Source organism: Orcinus orca, chromosome 10 (genome assembly GCF_937001465.1).
Source record: "Orcinus orca chromosome 10, mOrcOrc1.1, whole genome shotgun sequence".
NCBI classification, from domain to species: domain Eukaryota; kingdom Metazoa; phylum Chordata; class Mammalia; order Artiodactyla; family Delphinidae; genus Orcinus; species Orcinus orca.
This window is the reverse complement of record NC_064568.1, coordinates 84,101,624-84,119,307: the sequence shown is the minus strand read 5'-3', so window position 1 is coordinate 84,119,307 and position 17,684 is coordinate 84,101,624. Positions and strand designations below refer to the sequence as shown.

Genomic DNA, 17,684 nt, shown 5'->3' with positions numbered 1-17,684 from the left:
AAAATATTAACAATGGTTAAATGGGGAGTGGGATACTTTTCATTTTATAGTTTCTATGCACCTTGTGTTTTAATTGTACATATATGATCTGTATATTTAAGTTTTTAAAATTTGTGCTGCTTGCTGTATTGTAATCGTTATTAATCTGTTCCCCCAGCAGCCTGTGAGGACTCTAAAGACAGAAACTCAGTTTTGTCTTCATCATCGAGTTGGTTTTTAATTGAAATGATTGCAAAAATGAGGGGCAGGCTGGGAACATCCCCATGGCCTGGTGGGGACTCAGCAACTGAGCAGGGCGGGCGGGGGCTGCGGGGGTCCGCCAGGCGCACCAGTGAGACGTGCGGCCGCATTCCTAGAGAGGCATGGAGCCGGCCGGGCTGAGGTTCGGCTGCTCGCGCGGCAGGAGGGGAACTCTGACCCCGGGTCCCGACGGCCGGAAGCGGCAGACGCCTGGGCCCTGCGGGGGCAGGCGACTGGCTCATCCCGACTGTGGAGAGCCGGGCCTCCGCCCTCCGGTGGGGCTTTTCACTGGGTCGGCCATGTCTTCGTTGTGCATGTTCCTTGAACTTTTGGTCCGTTAACCAGCAATTAGACACTCACTCACCGAGTGCCCGCTATATGCCAAGCGCTAGGAGCTGGGGGGCAATCGCAGTAAGATGCATTCTGGGCCCGTCGCAGGTCCCGGCTACCGACATCCCAGTACATCTACGTGTCTCCGGCAAGACGTTCGCCAGTATTTGTTGAATACCAGGTAAGCCTGGGCTCGCTGAGGTCATGCAAAGATAAACCCCTGTCCTCAAGGGGCAGGGGTGGTGGCGGTGGTGCGGGGTGTGATCCGTAATGCGGGTTGGAGAGGGAAATGGGTTGGTGAGGCAGGTTTGGGCTCACTTCCATGGGAACACCCTCCACCTGAGCGGCTCAGAGGACAGAAGACTGTCTGTACATTAGGTTTGGGGGTGGCATTTGCACGGAGCCTTGGGAATATACCGTTAGAAGACTGGTCGTGGCCATAAACTACAAGGTTGGTGGAACAAATCTGAGTATCAGCTGGCAGTGTTACGAGGCATTTGGGAAGACGATGGTTTTCTTGGAGGTAGGGTCTATGTCTTTTCTTATGGGGTTAGCGTTATGCTTGGAAAATGACGTGCTTGATAAATGTTTATCGAGTGACAAACACACAAGTCAAACTCAGTTAAGATCAGATCCTGGGGAGTTTGAATTTAGTTCAACCCGCTTTTTGGTGGGACAGGTGTGTCGAATATGTTTCGAATTGTGCTTTAGGAAATATCGATCCAGTGATGATGGAGTGTGTGGTGCGGCAGGAATACCACACAGAAAATTATTGTAATAGTGAATGTAAATCGTAAAGCAGGAGTAAAAAGGAAGGAGTGGCTGCAAGAGGCGTTGTGGAGGAAGAATTGACTGGACTCAGGGTGATTATATATAATATATGTAAGCTGGTTTTGAGCCTGAATGCATGGAAGGTGGTGGTGATGCCAGTAGAAACTGAAAAATACAGAGTGAGTGCAGCTTTGAGGGGATTCTGATTTCAGTTTGGGATGTGTTGAAATTACAGTGCAGGAGAGGCCCAAGATGTGAGTTTGGAATACGAAAGGCAAGTCAGAGCCAGACAGAGATTTAAGTGTTCTTAGAATAGAGACATATTGAATTTTGATTGAGATCACAAAAGGAACAGGTGAGAAGAGAAACAGAAGTTGAAGTGTTTCTACTGTTTGTTATCTATTGTTACATAAAAAAATAAAGCCCCAAACTTAGTGGCTTAAAACAACCTCAGCTTATTCTTATGATTCTATGGGTTGACTGGGCAGTATTACTGGAGTTACTCATGTGGCTGCTGGTCAATCAGCTGGGGACTAGGCCCAGCTGGGGCTCCGTGGTTCTCTTCCACGTGACCTCTGCATGGCTAGCTTGGGCTTTCTCACAGCATGGAAGTCTCATGGCTGTGTGTCTGGCACTACAAGAGCACTTCCTCTTACATTGTCATTTCTGCCATATTCTGTTGGTTAAAACAAGTCACAGGTCAGCACAGACTCAAGGGAAGGAAAAGTAGACTCCACCTCATGATGAGAAAAGTGACAAAATCTCATCATAACAGGTTTTAGGGGATGGAGGCTTTGGAAACAGTCTACCTCACCTACATTTAAGGTGGAGTATTCTGTGAGAAATATGCAGAGATAGATGAACTTTAAGGGTATATTAATCTGTCCATAAAGGCAGCCATCTGGCTCCTCCATGGATCAAATTATCCCTTCCCTCCATCTAAAGTATAAGCTGCTCAAGCATTCTTATTGTTAACCCTTCTTCCCTGGTGTCCCTTACCTTACATCCCTTGCCTCTGGGCTCAACTCCCTTAGGATTCAAGGTAGACTTCTGATTAATTTCACTGATAATATTGACAAGCAGGCTCAGTTTTTGAGCATCACTTAGAGTGGGGACAAAAATATAATATGTTACATAGAGTTTTGAAGCTCTTATAATTTTTATGTTACTGATCAATTCTTATGCTTCAGATGTACATTTGGAAAAACATTTCTGGAGCATAGACCTCAGCTAAGTGAACCTTTTTCTAGCCTTTAAGGTCAACATGGATGAAGCTTCGCCAGGCCCCGCTCCTGAGAATGGAGACAGCCTTGTGAAAGTGAAGGAGGAAGATCCCACATGGGAGCAGATGTGCAGCTCACAGGACAGCAGCTCCCACACTCTGGAGCTTTGCCGCCTGCGCTTCCGGCGGTTCTGCTACCAGGAGGTAACCGGGCCCCGGGAGGCTCTGGCCCAGCTCCAAGAACTTTGCCATCAATGGCTGCGGCCGGAGACCCACACCAAGGAGCAGATCCTGGAGCTGCTGGTGCTGGAGCAGTTCCTGACCATCCTGCCCCAGGAGCTCCAGGCCTGGGTGCAGGTGTATCCTCTGGAGAGCGGGGAAGATGCAGTGACAGTGCTGGAGAATCTAGAGAAAGACACAGGAGACTCAGGACAGCAGGTGGGAAGAGAATGTGTGTGGTGGCCTGGGAGATGTAATGGCGAACATTTGTCTGTTAAGTTTTAACTTTTTACTTTGAAGTAATTTACAACTTATAGAAGTTTTGGGAGAGTAGTACAGAGAACTACTGTGTACTCTTCACCCAGATTCACCAGTTGTTAACATTTGTTACAGGATGTGCCCCTCTCGTGTGCGAGCACGTGCTCCCTCTCTCTCTCTGTATATGTACATATATGTGTACACACACACACACACACACACACAGGCTCACACATTTTTTTTCTTGAACCATTTGAGATTGGAGTTAGTTGGAGATACCATACCCCTTTATCTCTAAACACTTCGGTGTGTATTTCTGAAGAAGAAAGATATTCTCTTGTATAACCAGAATACATACTATCAAGTTTTGGGAAATTAAAATTTTTATGATACTGTCACCTCAACAGTAGTCCTTGTTTAGATACATCCATGATAGCCCAGTAGGATTCTTTATGACAGTTTTGCCCCAATCCAGGATACAGTCCAGCATTACACATTACATTTAGTTGCCGTCTCTTCAGTCTTCTTAGATCTGGAAAGGTTGTTCAGTCTTCCTTTGTCATAACAATGACATTTTTTTTTTTTTCTGCGGTATGCGGGCCTCTCACTGCTGTGGCCTCTCTGGTTGCGGAGCACAGGCTCTGGACGCGCAGGCTCAGCGGCCATGGCTCACAGGCCCAGCCGCTTCGCGGCATGTGGGATCTTCCCGGACCGGGGCACGAACCCATGTCCCCTGCATCGGCAGGCGGACTCTCAACCACTGCGCCGCCAGGGAAGCCCAACAATAACATTTTTGAAGAGTACAGACTAGTTATTTTTTGGAATGCCCCTCAATTTGGGTTTGCCTTGTATTTTCTCATGATAAGACCCAGGTTGTGCATTTTGGCTAGAATACCACAGAAGTGACATTGTGGTCTCCTCAGTGCATCACATCAGGAGGCACATGGTGATGGATTGTCCCATTACTGATGAGGTTAAGGTGGTATCTGTCAGGTTTCTCTACTATAAAGTTACCATTTTCCCCTTTGTAATTAATAAGAAATTTGTGGGAGACATTTTGAGACAGTGTACATATCCTATTTCTCATTGAACTTCCACCCACTAGTTAAGCAACCATCTGGATTTTTGTTTTGTTTTTCTAGGCACGGATTTTTGCCTGTCTTGTGTCTCTTCTTTGGCACTATATCCCCAGCACATAGAACAGAGCCTGGCTTTTAGTAGGCATTCAGCCCATATTCATCAAATGAGTGAAGGAAGTCTCTGTCTTGCTGCTGCTTAAGGATTAAATGGAGCTTCTCTGGTGTTCCCTTGAGGATATCCCTAACTGCTGTTGGGTCCAGTTCCCACCAGGATGCCTTTTCTTTTCTTTTCTTTTTTGATATCTTTATTGGAGTATAATTGCTTTTCAGTGTTGTGTTAGTTGCTGCTGTATAACAAAGTGAATCAGCTATATGTATACATATACCCCCATATCTCCTCCCTCTTGTGTCTCCTTCCCACCCCAGGATGCCTTTTCAAAGTGAACCTTTTGTCCCCAGGCTTCTGTCTACACTCAGGGACAGGATATGCACCTACCGGTGACAGAATATCAAGGAACCTCTTTGGAGTGTCAGAGGCCCCAGCTACTGCCTGGGGTAACCACCTTGAAGTGTGAACCCCCAGAGCCCCACCAAGAGGTCGCCCAAGAAGTGAGTGGTGAGTGCCGGAGGGTGAGTTTAGTAAGGACACTGGGAGCAGGCCGCTGGCAGGTGCATGGCCTTCTAAGTAAAGCTTGTTTATCTGTGGGGTTTTTTTGTTGTTGTTGTTAGCCCTATACCTAAGCAAACTTTTAAAAACATTTGGAATTGTAAAATGTTAGAAGTCTAAGATATTCTGATCCAACACCCTTAATAGTTAGGAAAACCAAAACTCAGAGTTTAAGTGACTTGACCAGGGTCAACAGAGGCAGAGTTAAGTCACGTGACCTTCTGACCAAGATTCTCTCTTTACTATATATCTCTATTCCACATTTCTAATTCTACACTTGTGAATATTTTAAATATTTACTTGGTAGCTTTCCATAAATTTGTCTTTTCCCCATGGTAACATTTTCTTCAGTAGCCTCCCTGCCTCTAATCTTTCAGTAATTTACATACAGCTTTAGGTTTAAACAGGTTCTCTCCTTCCTGCACTTGGAGTGTACCCTCCTGTGTGCACGGCTCTCTCACTTTCCGTATCCATCCCAGCTACTGGTTATATTTCAGCTGTGTGCAGTAAGATAGGCCGTGCAAAGAAGGCAAAGTCTGCGGCCTGCAGTTTGCAGATGGTTTGAGAACACACAGAAGTATACAGATCGTTCAAAAAGGAGACCTCAGAACTCTGTAGTGCAATGTTTTTTAACCTTTGTGGTGAGGGATGCTATCATTTTCCCCCAGAATTTATTGAAAAGGATTAACTCTCTTCCCTAGAAAAGGCATACAAAATGACACACACAACTTCATGATTTACCACATTGGTTTACAGTCACCACATTGGTGATCTGTGAATACTGATATTTTGATATTAAGTGCAGAATAAATGGTTCATATAATAAATGATTTAAAAACATTCAAGGGAGATAAAAGAAAATGTATGAGGCTCAGATTACTTGTGATATTTACCCATTGGAGCATAAATAGAACTTGATATTTCCCTACTTACTTGATTGATAGTTCTTATTTCTTTGGTTATTAAAAACCACCATGACATGAAGCCCAAATGTTTTACGTGAAGAAGTTTAGACGTGGTAGGGAGCCTTACGGCCCTGGGGTTGGGAAAGCTTTCCTGGAGTCATGAGCTTGCATTGAGCCTTGATACATGAGGATTTGCAGTGGAGCAGGCATAGGGTGAGTATTCCCATCTACCTGTGAGATGATGAACATGCATCTGCTGAAATCAGTTTCATCTCATTTTGACTGTGGAGGGGGAGGGGGTAATGAAGAATGGAGGTACTTGTCAGAATGGTGATGATAATTGACAGAAAGATAACAGCGGTCATAGGATATAAGATTCTTTCGTGTGAGCATGAGCTGGCTCTCAGAACTGGACTCCAGCAGCACCTACTGGGCGGAGGGGGGGCTTCTTTGGTTCTCTAGGTCCCCGTGCGATGCGCCACTGCTGTGGTGTGTGTAATCAGGTTGCTCTGTTGTCCTTTAGGAAGCACACCCTGTCATTCTCAAGGGCTTTTTATACCCTCTAAGGCCCTCCCAAATATTCTGGAGACTGGCTAAGGGCCTCCCTGCTTACTAGTCATAACCCAAGCACATTTCTCCAGGATACCTGCGACCAAATGAACTGAAGATCAGTTTCCCAGGCTACCTGCATTCCCTCCTCTCCTGCTAGTATTTTCAATGGGGTACTAAGTCAACCAGCATGACAGGATGGTGGGGTCTGTTTAGGGGAAAGAGTGGGTGGGGGGAATGGGAAGGTCAGTTGGGGCCATTTTATGGGGTGTTTAAATTCAAACCAGGAGGTTTGGACTTTATCATTAAAAAGTTGGGTGCCACTGAAGCCCTTTTTTAAAATCAAAAATATGATTTATAGTGACTGTTATTTGTGTGTATATAGTATTTCATTCTCACCTGTCGTGGAACACTAGATTTAAAATGAAAACTATTGAGTACTTTATTGTTGCCAGTCTCTTAATGCTCAAATGTGATTGATTCTTAGGGTCAGACACATTGTTAAATTTTCGATATGTTGATGGAGAAGTAGAAAAGACCTTGAGATCATTTTATTCATTGCAACTTAAGCCCATTTTCTCTTGTTCTGTCTTTGGCAGAGATATAGAGCAACAGATCAGTGTGGTATTTGTAGTGAACTTTAATATGTTTGAAAACATTCCTCCGCCTTCTTCCCAGGCTTAACCCTAATGCTTTTCCACCTCAGGAGGATTATAAGAGGCAAACACAGAGTCTGATCTGACCTTTGCTCTCTCAAATTTCCCATTGCTGTTGCTCTCTTTCCTCACTGCATTATACCGTTGCCCCCTTCCATTCTCTCTTGCCATCCTGCCCCTCCTCAGCTTAGCCCTTTCTCTGACAGCAGACCTGCTTTACACTGCGCTTTTTAAGCTGTTGGTTGTTTGGCATATATGCATTGTGGGGAGGTAAGGTAGTAACAGTGAATCAGGGGCAAGGCTATTTTATTGTCCTAGCAAGCCTTATTTGCTCTAGATACGAAACAACAGCAACAGAAAGATTATACAGTGATCCACTGTGTCTGGAGCAAGGAAAAGTGGCACTATGTTCTGTGTTATATTTTGGGTTAGAATTATCCCCTGTGCTCTTCATTTAGTAATTTTGGGCTCCTTATATTGTTGCCATCTTGAAAAATAATGATACATTACCTTGTGTGGGGTCTTAGAACTTACAGAGGGCTTTTACAGAGAGTTTTTATGTTACCTCAATCTTCATTAACCTTGTAAAGTAGACTGTGTTCTCCCCATTGTACAGATAAGGAATTGGAAAGAATCTTTTTAAGTAACAGTGCAGTGCCTGGCACCTTGCAATCATTATGACTGTCTGAATTATTGTTACAGTTTCCAGTGTGGCAGATTCTCAAAAGTTCTCCTAGCTCAGGGTTAGCATCTTTTCTATGTATGTATGTATGACTGTTTTTGTGTGTGTGTGACTTTTTTTACTGATGTAAAGTTGATTTACAATGTTGTGTTAGTTTCAGGTGTACATGTATGACTTTATTTTTTTAGAGCAGTTTTATGTTAAGCAAAATTGGAAGAAAGGTACAGAGATTTCTCATCTACCCCCTGCCTCCCCCCATACGTTGCCTCCCCCATTATCAACTCTATTTTTTGTATCTTTATTTTCTCTTTTCATCTTCCTCTTATCTGCTTTCCTGTTTCCCCTTTGCCTTCTCTCTCTGTTCTCCGCTTCTTTTCTTTCTTCTTTGTTCTCTGGTTAATGTTTCCTTTATCACCAAGTTCTGCCTTCCCTCTCCTTATTTTCATCAATGATTTCTAATTTTTCTTTATGAATGTGAAAGTGCATCACTGTAGAGCACCTCATGAGTTCATAAACACCACTTATTTTGTGGGTAGGGACCCTAAAGTTTTAGAATTTTAGAATTCTGAAAGAATGAAAGCAGATATGATGTTCTAGCGTAAGATCTGTATCTTAGTTCCTGGATGTTTAACAAACATAAGAAGAGTTGGGGTCTGGGTCGCCCACAAAGGGCTCTCTCCTAAAAGCCATTGTGTCTCATTCAGGACTCTTGTCTCCTCCTTCCACAGGGCCTGCTCCCCAGGGACCAGCCCCTCCCCAGGAAGAGAATCCCAGAGACCAGGGGTTTAACTCAGCCAGGTCCCAGGTGAGCATGGTGCCCGGGCTATGCGAACCTCAGTCGCAGCCCTGCTTCCCTCAGTCACCTGTCCCTGCCCTTTTCTTGGCTCACACTGCTCACCCTGGAGCCTTCCAGGTGGCACCGTCCCTCTGCCTTCACCTTGTCACAGAATATCACAGACCACTTATGCCTCATCCGGGGAGCTCACATAGATCACATAGATTATGCAGTGGCCTCATTCCATACCGTATGCAGGAGGCACATCCAGATCTCAAGGTATGAGAATAAGGGGCAGAGTTAGGCCCTTGGTTTCAGAAAGTGCCTCTACTCATCTGATGCTCAGTGACTGATGTTTTATCTTTTGAGGGGGTCTCTGGTTTCTCTCCCCAGTCTGAGAAGCAGTACTCTTCCTCATGTTACCTTATAGTCCCAGTGTTCTGCACATACCCAATTAATATTTGGTGATGATAATGGAAATTCTGTGTATCCAAGGCAAAACTTCACATCTTCACAAAATAGACTCTTGGTTTTTTTCCCCCTTATTCTCTTAGTGGTCCAATCATTTTCCTAGTCATTTAGTTAAAAAATATTTAAGTCTCCTATTTCCTCACTGTGACTTTTTTTTTTTTTTTGGCGGTATGTGGGTCTCTCACTGTTGTGGCCTCTCCCGCTGTGCAGCACAGGCTCCGGACACGCAGGCTCAGCGGCCATGGCTCACGGGCCCAGCCGCTCCGCAGCATGTGGGATCTTCCCAGACCGGGGCACAAACCCGCGGCCCCCGCATCGGCAGGCGGACTCCCAACCACTGCGCCACCAGGGAAGCCCCACTCTGTGACTTTTAATTTGTTCTTAATCCTATCAGACCCAGTGCCTCCTGTTCTTAACAAATACTTCACCTTCCTGAAAAGAAATGTATAGCAAGTAAAACTTAGCTATATGTATATTTAAATCAATATAATTATCTAAAATGCTATATAATGGAGAAACAAAAAGCAATTTATTAAAAAAAAAAGTATTTCAAAAATGTAGGGCTTCCCTGGTGGCGCAGTGGTTGAGAGTCCGCCTGCCGATGCAGGGGAAGTGGGTTCATGCCCCGGTCTGGGAAGGTCCCACATGCCGCGGAGCGGCTGGGCCTGTGAGCCATGGCCGCTGAGCCTGCGCGTCCAGAGCCTGTGCTCCGCAACGGGAGAAGCCACAACAGTGAGAGGCCCGCGTACCGCAAAAAAAAAAAAAAAAAAGCAAATGTTTGGACATGATCACACCAAGAAATAACAAAGTAGTTAAACGTTTGCACTGATGTGTAATCATTAGGTTTGAATTAAGGAGGAATAAGAAGATCAAAAGGCTAGGAAAATGAAAGGGCAGAGATGTGGGTGGACAGTAGAATGAAACTAGCATTGAGTCGAATAATGAAAGACCAGCCAGAGAAAGAGAAAAATAACATTAATTGAAGTAGACCTAAGATGAAGTTATGGCTTGTATTGTGTCCCGAAAAGATATATTGAAGTCCTAACCCCAGGTACCTATGACTGTGATCTGATTTGGAAATAGATTCTTTGTAGATGTAATCAAGTTAAGATGACGTCCTACTGGAGGAGGGTGGGCCCAGCATCCGACGGTCGATGTCCTTATAAGAAGGCCATGTGAAGACAGGGAGACACACAGGGAGAAGGCCATGTGACGGCAGAGGCAGAGACTGGAGTGATGCATCTACCAGCCAAGGAACACTCAGGACTGCTGACAACCCCCAGAAGCTGAGAGAGGCAGGACAGTCGTCCCTTAGACCTTCGGAGAGAGCAGGGCCCTGCTGGTTGGCTTGGTTCGACTGGTCTGCAGTGTGGTGTTCAACACCCTTCACACCTAGACCCCTTATCCTTACCACAGTGAAGACTGAGAGGCCATTTTTTGCCTTTTTAGACATCAGTGAAGACTGAGGAAGCAGCAGCCCAGGCCCTTGTCCCAGAGCAGTGGCCACATCTGAGTCTGGCCCAGAGGAACCTCTATGGAAACTCGGCTCAGCAGAAGGTTACAAACATCAGTCTGATGCGTAAGGACAGGCCTCTGGCTGGTCCCCAGCTGTGCTCACCTTTCCCATCATTAACCCTGACTCGGCCCTTGTGAACCCACATTTCCTACATGCCCTCACCCTTCCTTCCCCTTCTTCTGGCCTCTGCTTCCATACTTCTCTCAGCCCCTGCCATTTTGAATCCTGCCCAGTCCCCTTATCTTCTTCTGTTGCTACTCACTACTGATTCTTGCTGTTATCTTCTCTCATCATGATTCCCTCAACATCTCCTCCTCTGCTCCCTTTTTTCTTCCCTTTTCAAGGGTCCCATATAATTTGTCATTTTCAGACATCCCTTAATATCTGAAAGTTCCACAAACACCTCTGCCTGATCCCTTCTTTATCTCAGAGGAAGTTTTCTTCACTCTCTGTGAGCACTACTGTCTATATGTAATATGCTTTGCCCTGTTAGATACTCTCCCCTGCAAATTGACCTTTCTTACTATCTTCCCATACTCTGCCACATGTTTAGGACTGTTGTGACTGCACTCCTGGTACACCTGTTGATTTTTTGTTTGTTTTAATTTGGAACATCCTATTCCTTACCCTAGAGATTGTTTTTCTAGATTCAGGCAACAAATGACATTTAAATTATTAACATATTATTTTAGCTGAAGAAGTTGTAACTAAAGATGGATTGTTTAACACAAAACAAGAAACTTCTGAAGAAATGGAACGAGGTGCTGAGGTCTCAGGAATACCCAACAGGTGAGTGTCCATGGTCCTAAGTAGAACAAATCCTATAGCTGTGAGAAGAAATTGAAATGAAAGTAGAGAAACCAGTTGGTAAAAGCCTGCTTCCCTGGAATAATACAGAAAGAGTAACGCTCACTTCTGTGATCATAGGAGGTCCCACGCCAAGGAGGTGACCTGTCAGTATATCATAATTATACAAAACTTCCATTTGGTACACGGTTGCCTCCAAGAATCCTCTCTGACTCAGTTTACCTTGCCTGATCACTCTTCCCCTGGCTCCTTTATGTCGTGGGGCTACAGATACTGAAGCCAGAAAGAAAAGAAGATAGAGAAGCAGAGGATTTAGACAAGAGAGTGAGGTCTGCAGGTAAGGTTTGTTGCCATGATGGTTAAGAAAGAAATATCATCAGACCTGGAAGAGGACTTGGGAAGACAGGTAGGGTATCTTCGACCTCCATTAGGAGAATCCTGAGCAAGGATTAAAAGGAGAGTAGCTGATGACAAAGGACAAATTAAAGGTAGTAGTGGGTGCTTAATGAGTGTTGGTTGTGGAATGAATGTCTAGCATAGGTGCTCCTAAAGCAGAAAGAGAGGGACCGGATCATGAGCAAAGGTTGGGTTCTGGTGAGGCCATTAACTCCTTGGAGACGTGAGGAAAGAAGAAAAAGGAAACAGTGTGCGATAATTACACTGAAGAGTAGGGCAGGGGATGAGGATTCTCCTTATTGACATTTGTTCATCTTAGGGAAACAGGGAGCTAAATCTCAGTTAAAAGAGAAATGTCTTGAAGCCTAAGAAGAGAAGTAAGATCTTTCATAAAGCTGGTGAACTCCGAGCCAAGCTGCACTAAAGTAAGAGAAAGAACACTGTGACTTAGCTCAGAGTTATAACTGGAGAATAGGAACCTGCTGTTGTGTCTGTCAGGTACGTTTACATCAGGTAACTGAAACCATCACTCACAGTGCCTCCGAGAATCAAGATACCTTACTGTTTCACGTGACAAGAAGTCTGAAGGGGTAGGATGTTCTAGGTTTGGTGTTCCATCATGATGTCAGAGACTGAGTGTACCCCCCCCCCGCACCCCCAGCAACCTCCCCACTCATTCAGCAAGCATTTTATCACTCATATTCAGTCATGTATAAGACAGAGACCCTACCTTCAATAAGTCACATGAGGGTACAGCAGATGAGAAAACACAGAACACAATGCAGTATGATGACGTGCCCTGTAGCTATGACAGAGCTTGCAGGAGAGGACCCAACAGAGATCTGGATACTGGAGAAGACCTCCCAGAAGAGGTAACATTTGAAACAAGCCCTGATGAGTAAGCAGGAATTTACCAGCTAAAGAGGAGGTGGATCAGAGAGAGGCAGAGAAAGAAAATGCAAATGCCTAGAGAGGACAGGAGAAGACTAGGAGAGAAGAGTTACAGGAGCCACAGAAGATCATTTTTTTATTTTATTTATTTAGCCGCGCTGGGTCTTAGCTGCGGCATGCAGGATCTTCATTGCCGCATGCAGGATCTTTTAGTTACGGCATGCGGGATCTAGTTCCCTGACCAGGGATCGAACCCGGGCCCCCCTGCATTGGGACTGCAGAGTCTTAACCGCTGGACCACTAGGGACGTCCCAGAGGATCATTTTAAAGAGCAAGTTTCTGCTTGAAAAACTCTGGGTCCTCTTTGGAGTAGGAAAGGAAGTCATGTTTGGAGATAGACTGGTAGATTTGAGAAGAGTGATGAAACACCTGTTGTGGGGAACAGGGAAGAAAGGGACGAGAGGACATGAGAAGGATTTCTGGGCAGTGTTGAGTAACTAGGTGAGTTTTGGAGACCATCATATTTAGCAGTGTCAGTCTACCTCGTTGTTTGATTTCTCTGGCACTACTCACTCCTGGGTGAGGAACAGAGACGACTAAGTATGGGGTTGATCTGGTGCTGAGTTTTGCTGGCCCACCACTACAGAAGGACACTGGGGCAGGGTGATTGATGATCCTGGCAAGAGAAGGACTAAGGTGGTGATGGATCACGAGATCTAGACAGAATAGGAAGGGAGGTAAAAGCAGGAGGAAACAGAGGAGTCAGAGTGAGATGGAAGAACAGGTGTTGTGGGACAAGAGTGCAAGGAGGCTAGAGTGAAAAGGAATTGGCTACAGAGTGAGCTCTTGGAGTTCAGTTTTCACCAGTGGAAAGTTCAGTGTAGTGACAGGATTCAAGCAGGGCCCCTGAAGTTGAAGATGTCAGGGAACTCTAAGATGGATCTACTGAATGGATCATACATGCAGACATTAAAGACACCCAGGATGATAAATGCTCTAAGCAAACAAGTATATATAGTGTAAATTATATTACAACATACTCTTTTCACTGCTTTTTCCTCCCTTATGTCTTCTTAAATTGGTCTAATTTAATGTACCAACAGGACATTTGTAAATGACATGCATATTTCTAGAATTAAAGAAGTTTGTGTAAAATAATACTTTCTATCTTAGTAACTTCAGCTATTTCCTTGAAAACTGCATAAAAATCAGTCCAAGGGCAATAAGTTTGAGTTTCTCTTTTGTTTCTCCCCAGAAACAGTGCATCCACCAGATGAATGCAGAACTAGGGGAGGCTAAGTTGTTCCATGTTCAGAAATTCTGTGAGAGGTGAGGGGGCTCAGTAAATAACAACCCATTTCCTTGTCCAAATTCAGAACCAATTGATAGAGACACAGGAGTAAAACAGATGATTCTGGAAACCTCTGCTTTATGACTGACACAAGCTAGACTGATAAAGCCACTCAGAGGCAGAGCTAAGTGGCCGCATAGTGACAGCAGACCCTCCCCGCGCATAGGCCTTCCTGATGCATCTTGGGGGAAAAAGGAACATGGAATGTCTGCAACTGGCTTCTGAAGAGGACAGCCCAGTTCTTTCTCCCAGATTCAACAATTAGTTAAGTCATGAGGAGTGAGTGGGAAGTGAGAAGAGGCCAGAAATGTTCAGTCTGGCCAAAGCCCTCCCCATGGAAACATGAGGAGTGAGAAGGAAGTATTCCCCACAAAAGAATCCTTAGGCATCAGTGGATTTATCCTGTATCAGTGAATGAGACAGAATTTTTATAGCATACGTTCTTTTTTCTTTCCCAGAGATTGGGTACCCCAGGCCCCTTGTAGTACCCCTGTTCCTGCTGAAAGAACAGTTGCGCGTTTGAACACTCTGAAGGACCGTCACCCTGCTGACTTGTGGGCTCGGATGCACATCTCATCCCTGGAATATGCTGCAGGAGACATTACCCGAAAAGGGAGAAAAAAAGACAAAGCTCGAGTGAGTGAACTACTCCAAGGCCTCGCATTTTCTGGTGATTCAGATGTGGAAGAGGATGACGAGCCTGAGACTCAGCCTGCTCCAAAAAGACCAAAGGTGTCAAGTGTCCCAGAGAAGAACTGGACTAAAAGAGACATTAAACCCAACTTTCCAAGCTGGTCAGCACTGGATTCTGGACTTTTGAATCTCAAGAGTGAAAAGTTGAACCCAGTGGAGCTCTTTGAGTTATTTTTTGATGATGAAACATTCAACTTGATTGTCAGTGAAACCAATAATTATGCTTCTCAGAAAAATGTCAACTTGGAAGTCACAGTTCAGGAAATGAGGTGTGTGCTTGGTGTCCTGCTTTTGAGTGGCCTTGTGAGGCGTCCCAGAAGGGGAATGTATTGGGAAATGTCTGATGCCGATCAGAACCTGGTTAGAGATTCAATCAGAAGGGACAGATTTGAATTGATTTTCTCATACCTGCATTTTGCAGATAATAGCCACCTAGATCAAAATGATAAGTTTACAAAATTGAGGCCTCTCATAAAGCAAATGAATAAAAATTTTCTCCTGTATGCTCCCCTTGAAGAATACTATTGTCTTGATAAGACAATGTGTGAGTGCTTTGATAGTGACCAGTTCCTGAATGGGAAACCTATTAGAATTGGCTATAAAGTCTGGTGTGGTACAACCACACAGGGTTATCTGGTTTGGTTTGAGCCCTATCAAGAAGAGTCAACTATGATGGCAGGTAAGGATCTTGATCTTGGTTTAGGTGGAAATCTAGTGATGAATTTTGCTGATATTCTTTTAGAGAGAGGTCACTATCCCTATCACCTGTGTTTTGATAGCTTCTTTACAAGTGTCAAATTGATGTCAGCCTTGAAGAAGAAAGGGGTGAGGGCAACAGGAACAATTCGTGAGAACAGGACTGAAAAATGTCCCCTGATGAGTGCAGAACATATGAAAAAAATGCAGAAGGGGTATTTCGATTTCCGAGTAGAAGAAAATGATGAGATAATTCTGTGTCATTGGCATGGTGATGATATTATCAGTCTGTGCTCCAACGCTGTTGGCATAGAGCCAGTCAATGAGATATGTTGTTTTGCCGATGACAAGGAGATCCCTCAGATAAGTCAGCCTTCCATAGTGAAACTGTATGATGAATGCAGGGAAGGCGTAGCTAAAATGGAACAGATCATTTCCAAATATAGGGTGAGAATAAGAGGCAAGAAATGGTACTCAGTTTTGGTGAGCTACATGATTGATGTAGCCATGAGCAATGCATGGCACCTGCACAGAGCCTGTAACCCAGGTGCCTCTCTAGAACTTGGGGATTTTCGGAGAGATGTTGCCCATTTCTACTTGGCACATAATGCAAATATGTCAGATTAAGGCAGGTAAAACAGATACAATGCAGACATTAGTAAGACACAGAAAAATCAAAACTACATCAGATTGTACCCAAAACAAACCTGATGTATGTATACAGTGAAATTATTAATTAAATGACTAATATTTCTTTTAAAAAATCTATGTAGAGTTTCAAAAACTGTTATAACAATGTTAATGATCTGTAAAAATGTTGAAATCTATTGGTATCTTTTTCTAGGTCTAATTTTGATATCAAACGTGGGAACTCCTTTATTAGTTGAATTGAATTGATTAATTTGTGCATTTAAAGAATGAAATCCTACCTCCTTTTCTTTTTTTCCTGGTAGTTTTCTCTGGGGAATGCCTTTTTTTTTTTTCTTTTTTTGGCTGCGTTGGGTCTTCGTTGCTGCGCAGGGACTTGCTCTAGTTGCGGCGAGTGGGAGCTACTCTTCATTATGGTGCGTGGGCTTCTCATTGCGGTGGCTTCTCTTGTTGTGGAGCACGGGCTCTAGGCACACAGGCTTCAGTAGTTGTGGCACATGGGCTTAGTTGCTCCACAGCATGTGGGATCTTCCCGGACCAGGGCTTGAACCTGTGTCACCTGCACTGGCAGGTGGATTCTTAACCACTGCACCACGAGGGAAGCCCCGGGAATGCCATTTTAAAATGCAGGCAGAATTTAATGCCATCCCTATCAAATTACCCATTAACACTTTTCACAGAACTAGAATAAATAAACCTAAAATTTATATGGAATCATAAAAGACCCAGAATTACCAAAGCAATGCTGAGGAAAAAAAACAAAGTTGGAGGCATAACCCTCCCAGACTTCAGACAATACTACAAAGCTACAGTAATCAAAACAGTGTCATACTGGCGCAAAAGCAGACACATGCATCAATGGAACAGAACAGAGAGTCCAGAAATAAACCTACACCTACGGTCAGTTAACCTTCGACAAAGGAGGCAAGAATATACAATGGAGAAAAGACACTCTCCAGCAAGTGGTGATGGAAGAGTTGGACAACTGCATGTAAATCAATGAAGTTAGAACACACCCTCACACCATACACAAAAATAAAATGGCTTAAAGACTTAAATATAAGGCATGACACCATAAAACTTCTAGAAGAGGACCTAGGCAGAACATTCTCTGACGTAAATCGTAGCCATGTTTTCTTAGGTCAGTTTCCCAAGGCAATAGAAATAAAAGCAAAAATAAACAAATGGGACCTAATCAAACTTACAAGCTTTTGCACAGCAAAGGGAAAAATAAGGCAAAAAGACAACTTATGGACAGGGAGAAAATATTTGCAAACGATGTGACAAGGGCTTAATTTCCAAAATAGACAAACAGCTCATACAAATCAATAACAACAACAAAAAACCCAATCAAAAAATGAGAAGACCTAAATAGACATTTCTCCAAAGACGACATACAGATGGCCAAAAGGCACATGAAAAGATGCTCAACATTGCTAATTATTAGAGAAATGCAAATCAAAACTACAATGAAAAGATGCTCAACATTGCTAATTATTAGAGAAATGCAAATCAAAACTACAATGAGGTATCACCTCACACCAGTCAGAATGGCCATCATTAAAAAGTCTACAAATAACAAATGTTGGAGAGGATGTGGGGAAAAGGGAACCCTCCTGCACTGTTGGTGGGAATGTAAATTGGTGCAGCCACTGTGGAGAACAGTATGGAGATTCCTTAGAAAAACTAAAAATATAGCTACCATATGATCTAGCAATCCCACTCCTGGGGATATATCTGGAGAAAAAACTAATTCGAAAAGATACATGCACCCCAGTATTCATAGCAGCACTATTTATAATAGCCAAGACACAGAAGCAACCTAAATGTCTATTGACAGATGAATGGCGAAGAAGATGTGG

General features: G+C 44.0%; 2 protein-coding genes across 4 annotated transcripts in view; both read left to right on the top strand.

Moving 5' to 3' along the window:
* Positions 1-17,684, top strand: part of LOC101279885 (zinc finger protein with KRAB and SCAN domains 4) — a 94,026-nt gene that overhangs the window by 37,885 nt on the left and 38,457 nt on the right. The gene's annotated exons all lie outside the window — the stretch shown is intronic.
* On the top strand, positions 612-16,101 carry PGBD1 (piggyBac transposable element derived 1). Of its 3 annotated transcripts, XM_004286091.4 has the most exons (7): positions 612-751; positions 2,592-3,001; positions 4,579-4,735; positions 8,307-8,383; positions 10,274-10,403; positions 11,033-11,129; positions 14,244-16,101. In XM_004286091.4, the coding sequence occupies exons 2-7, from the start codon at positions 2,606-2,608 to the stop codon at positions 15,799-15,801; spliced, it is 2,415 nt and encodes an 804-aa protein (XP_004286139.1). In that variant the 5' UTR covers positions 612-751; positions 2,592-2,605; the 3' UTR covers positions 15,802-16,101. The 3 variants fall into 3 exon arrangements, with proteins under 3 accessions (XP_004286139.1, XP_049549625.1, XP_049549626.1); XM_049693668.1 differs by lacking the exon at positions 612-751 and having other exon boundaries at positions 764-3,001; XM_049693669.1 differs by lacking the exon at positions 612-751 and having other exon boundaries at positions 2,881-3,014.

Coding starts and splice junctions, on each gene's coding strand:
- PGBD1 (XM_004286091.4), top strand. CDS start 2,606: ATGGATGAAGCTTCGCCAGGCCCCGCTCCTGAGAATGGAGACAGCCTT. Junction 3,002..4,578: donor CAGGAGACTCAGGACAGCAG/GTGGGAAGAGAA, acceptor TTTTGTCCCCAG/GCTTCTGTCTACACTCAGGG. Junction 4,736..8,306: donor GGTCGCCCAAGAAGTGAGTG/GTGAGTGCCGGA, acceptor CTCCTTCCACAG/GGCCTGCTCCCCAGGGACCA.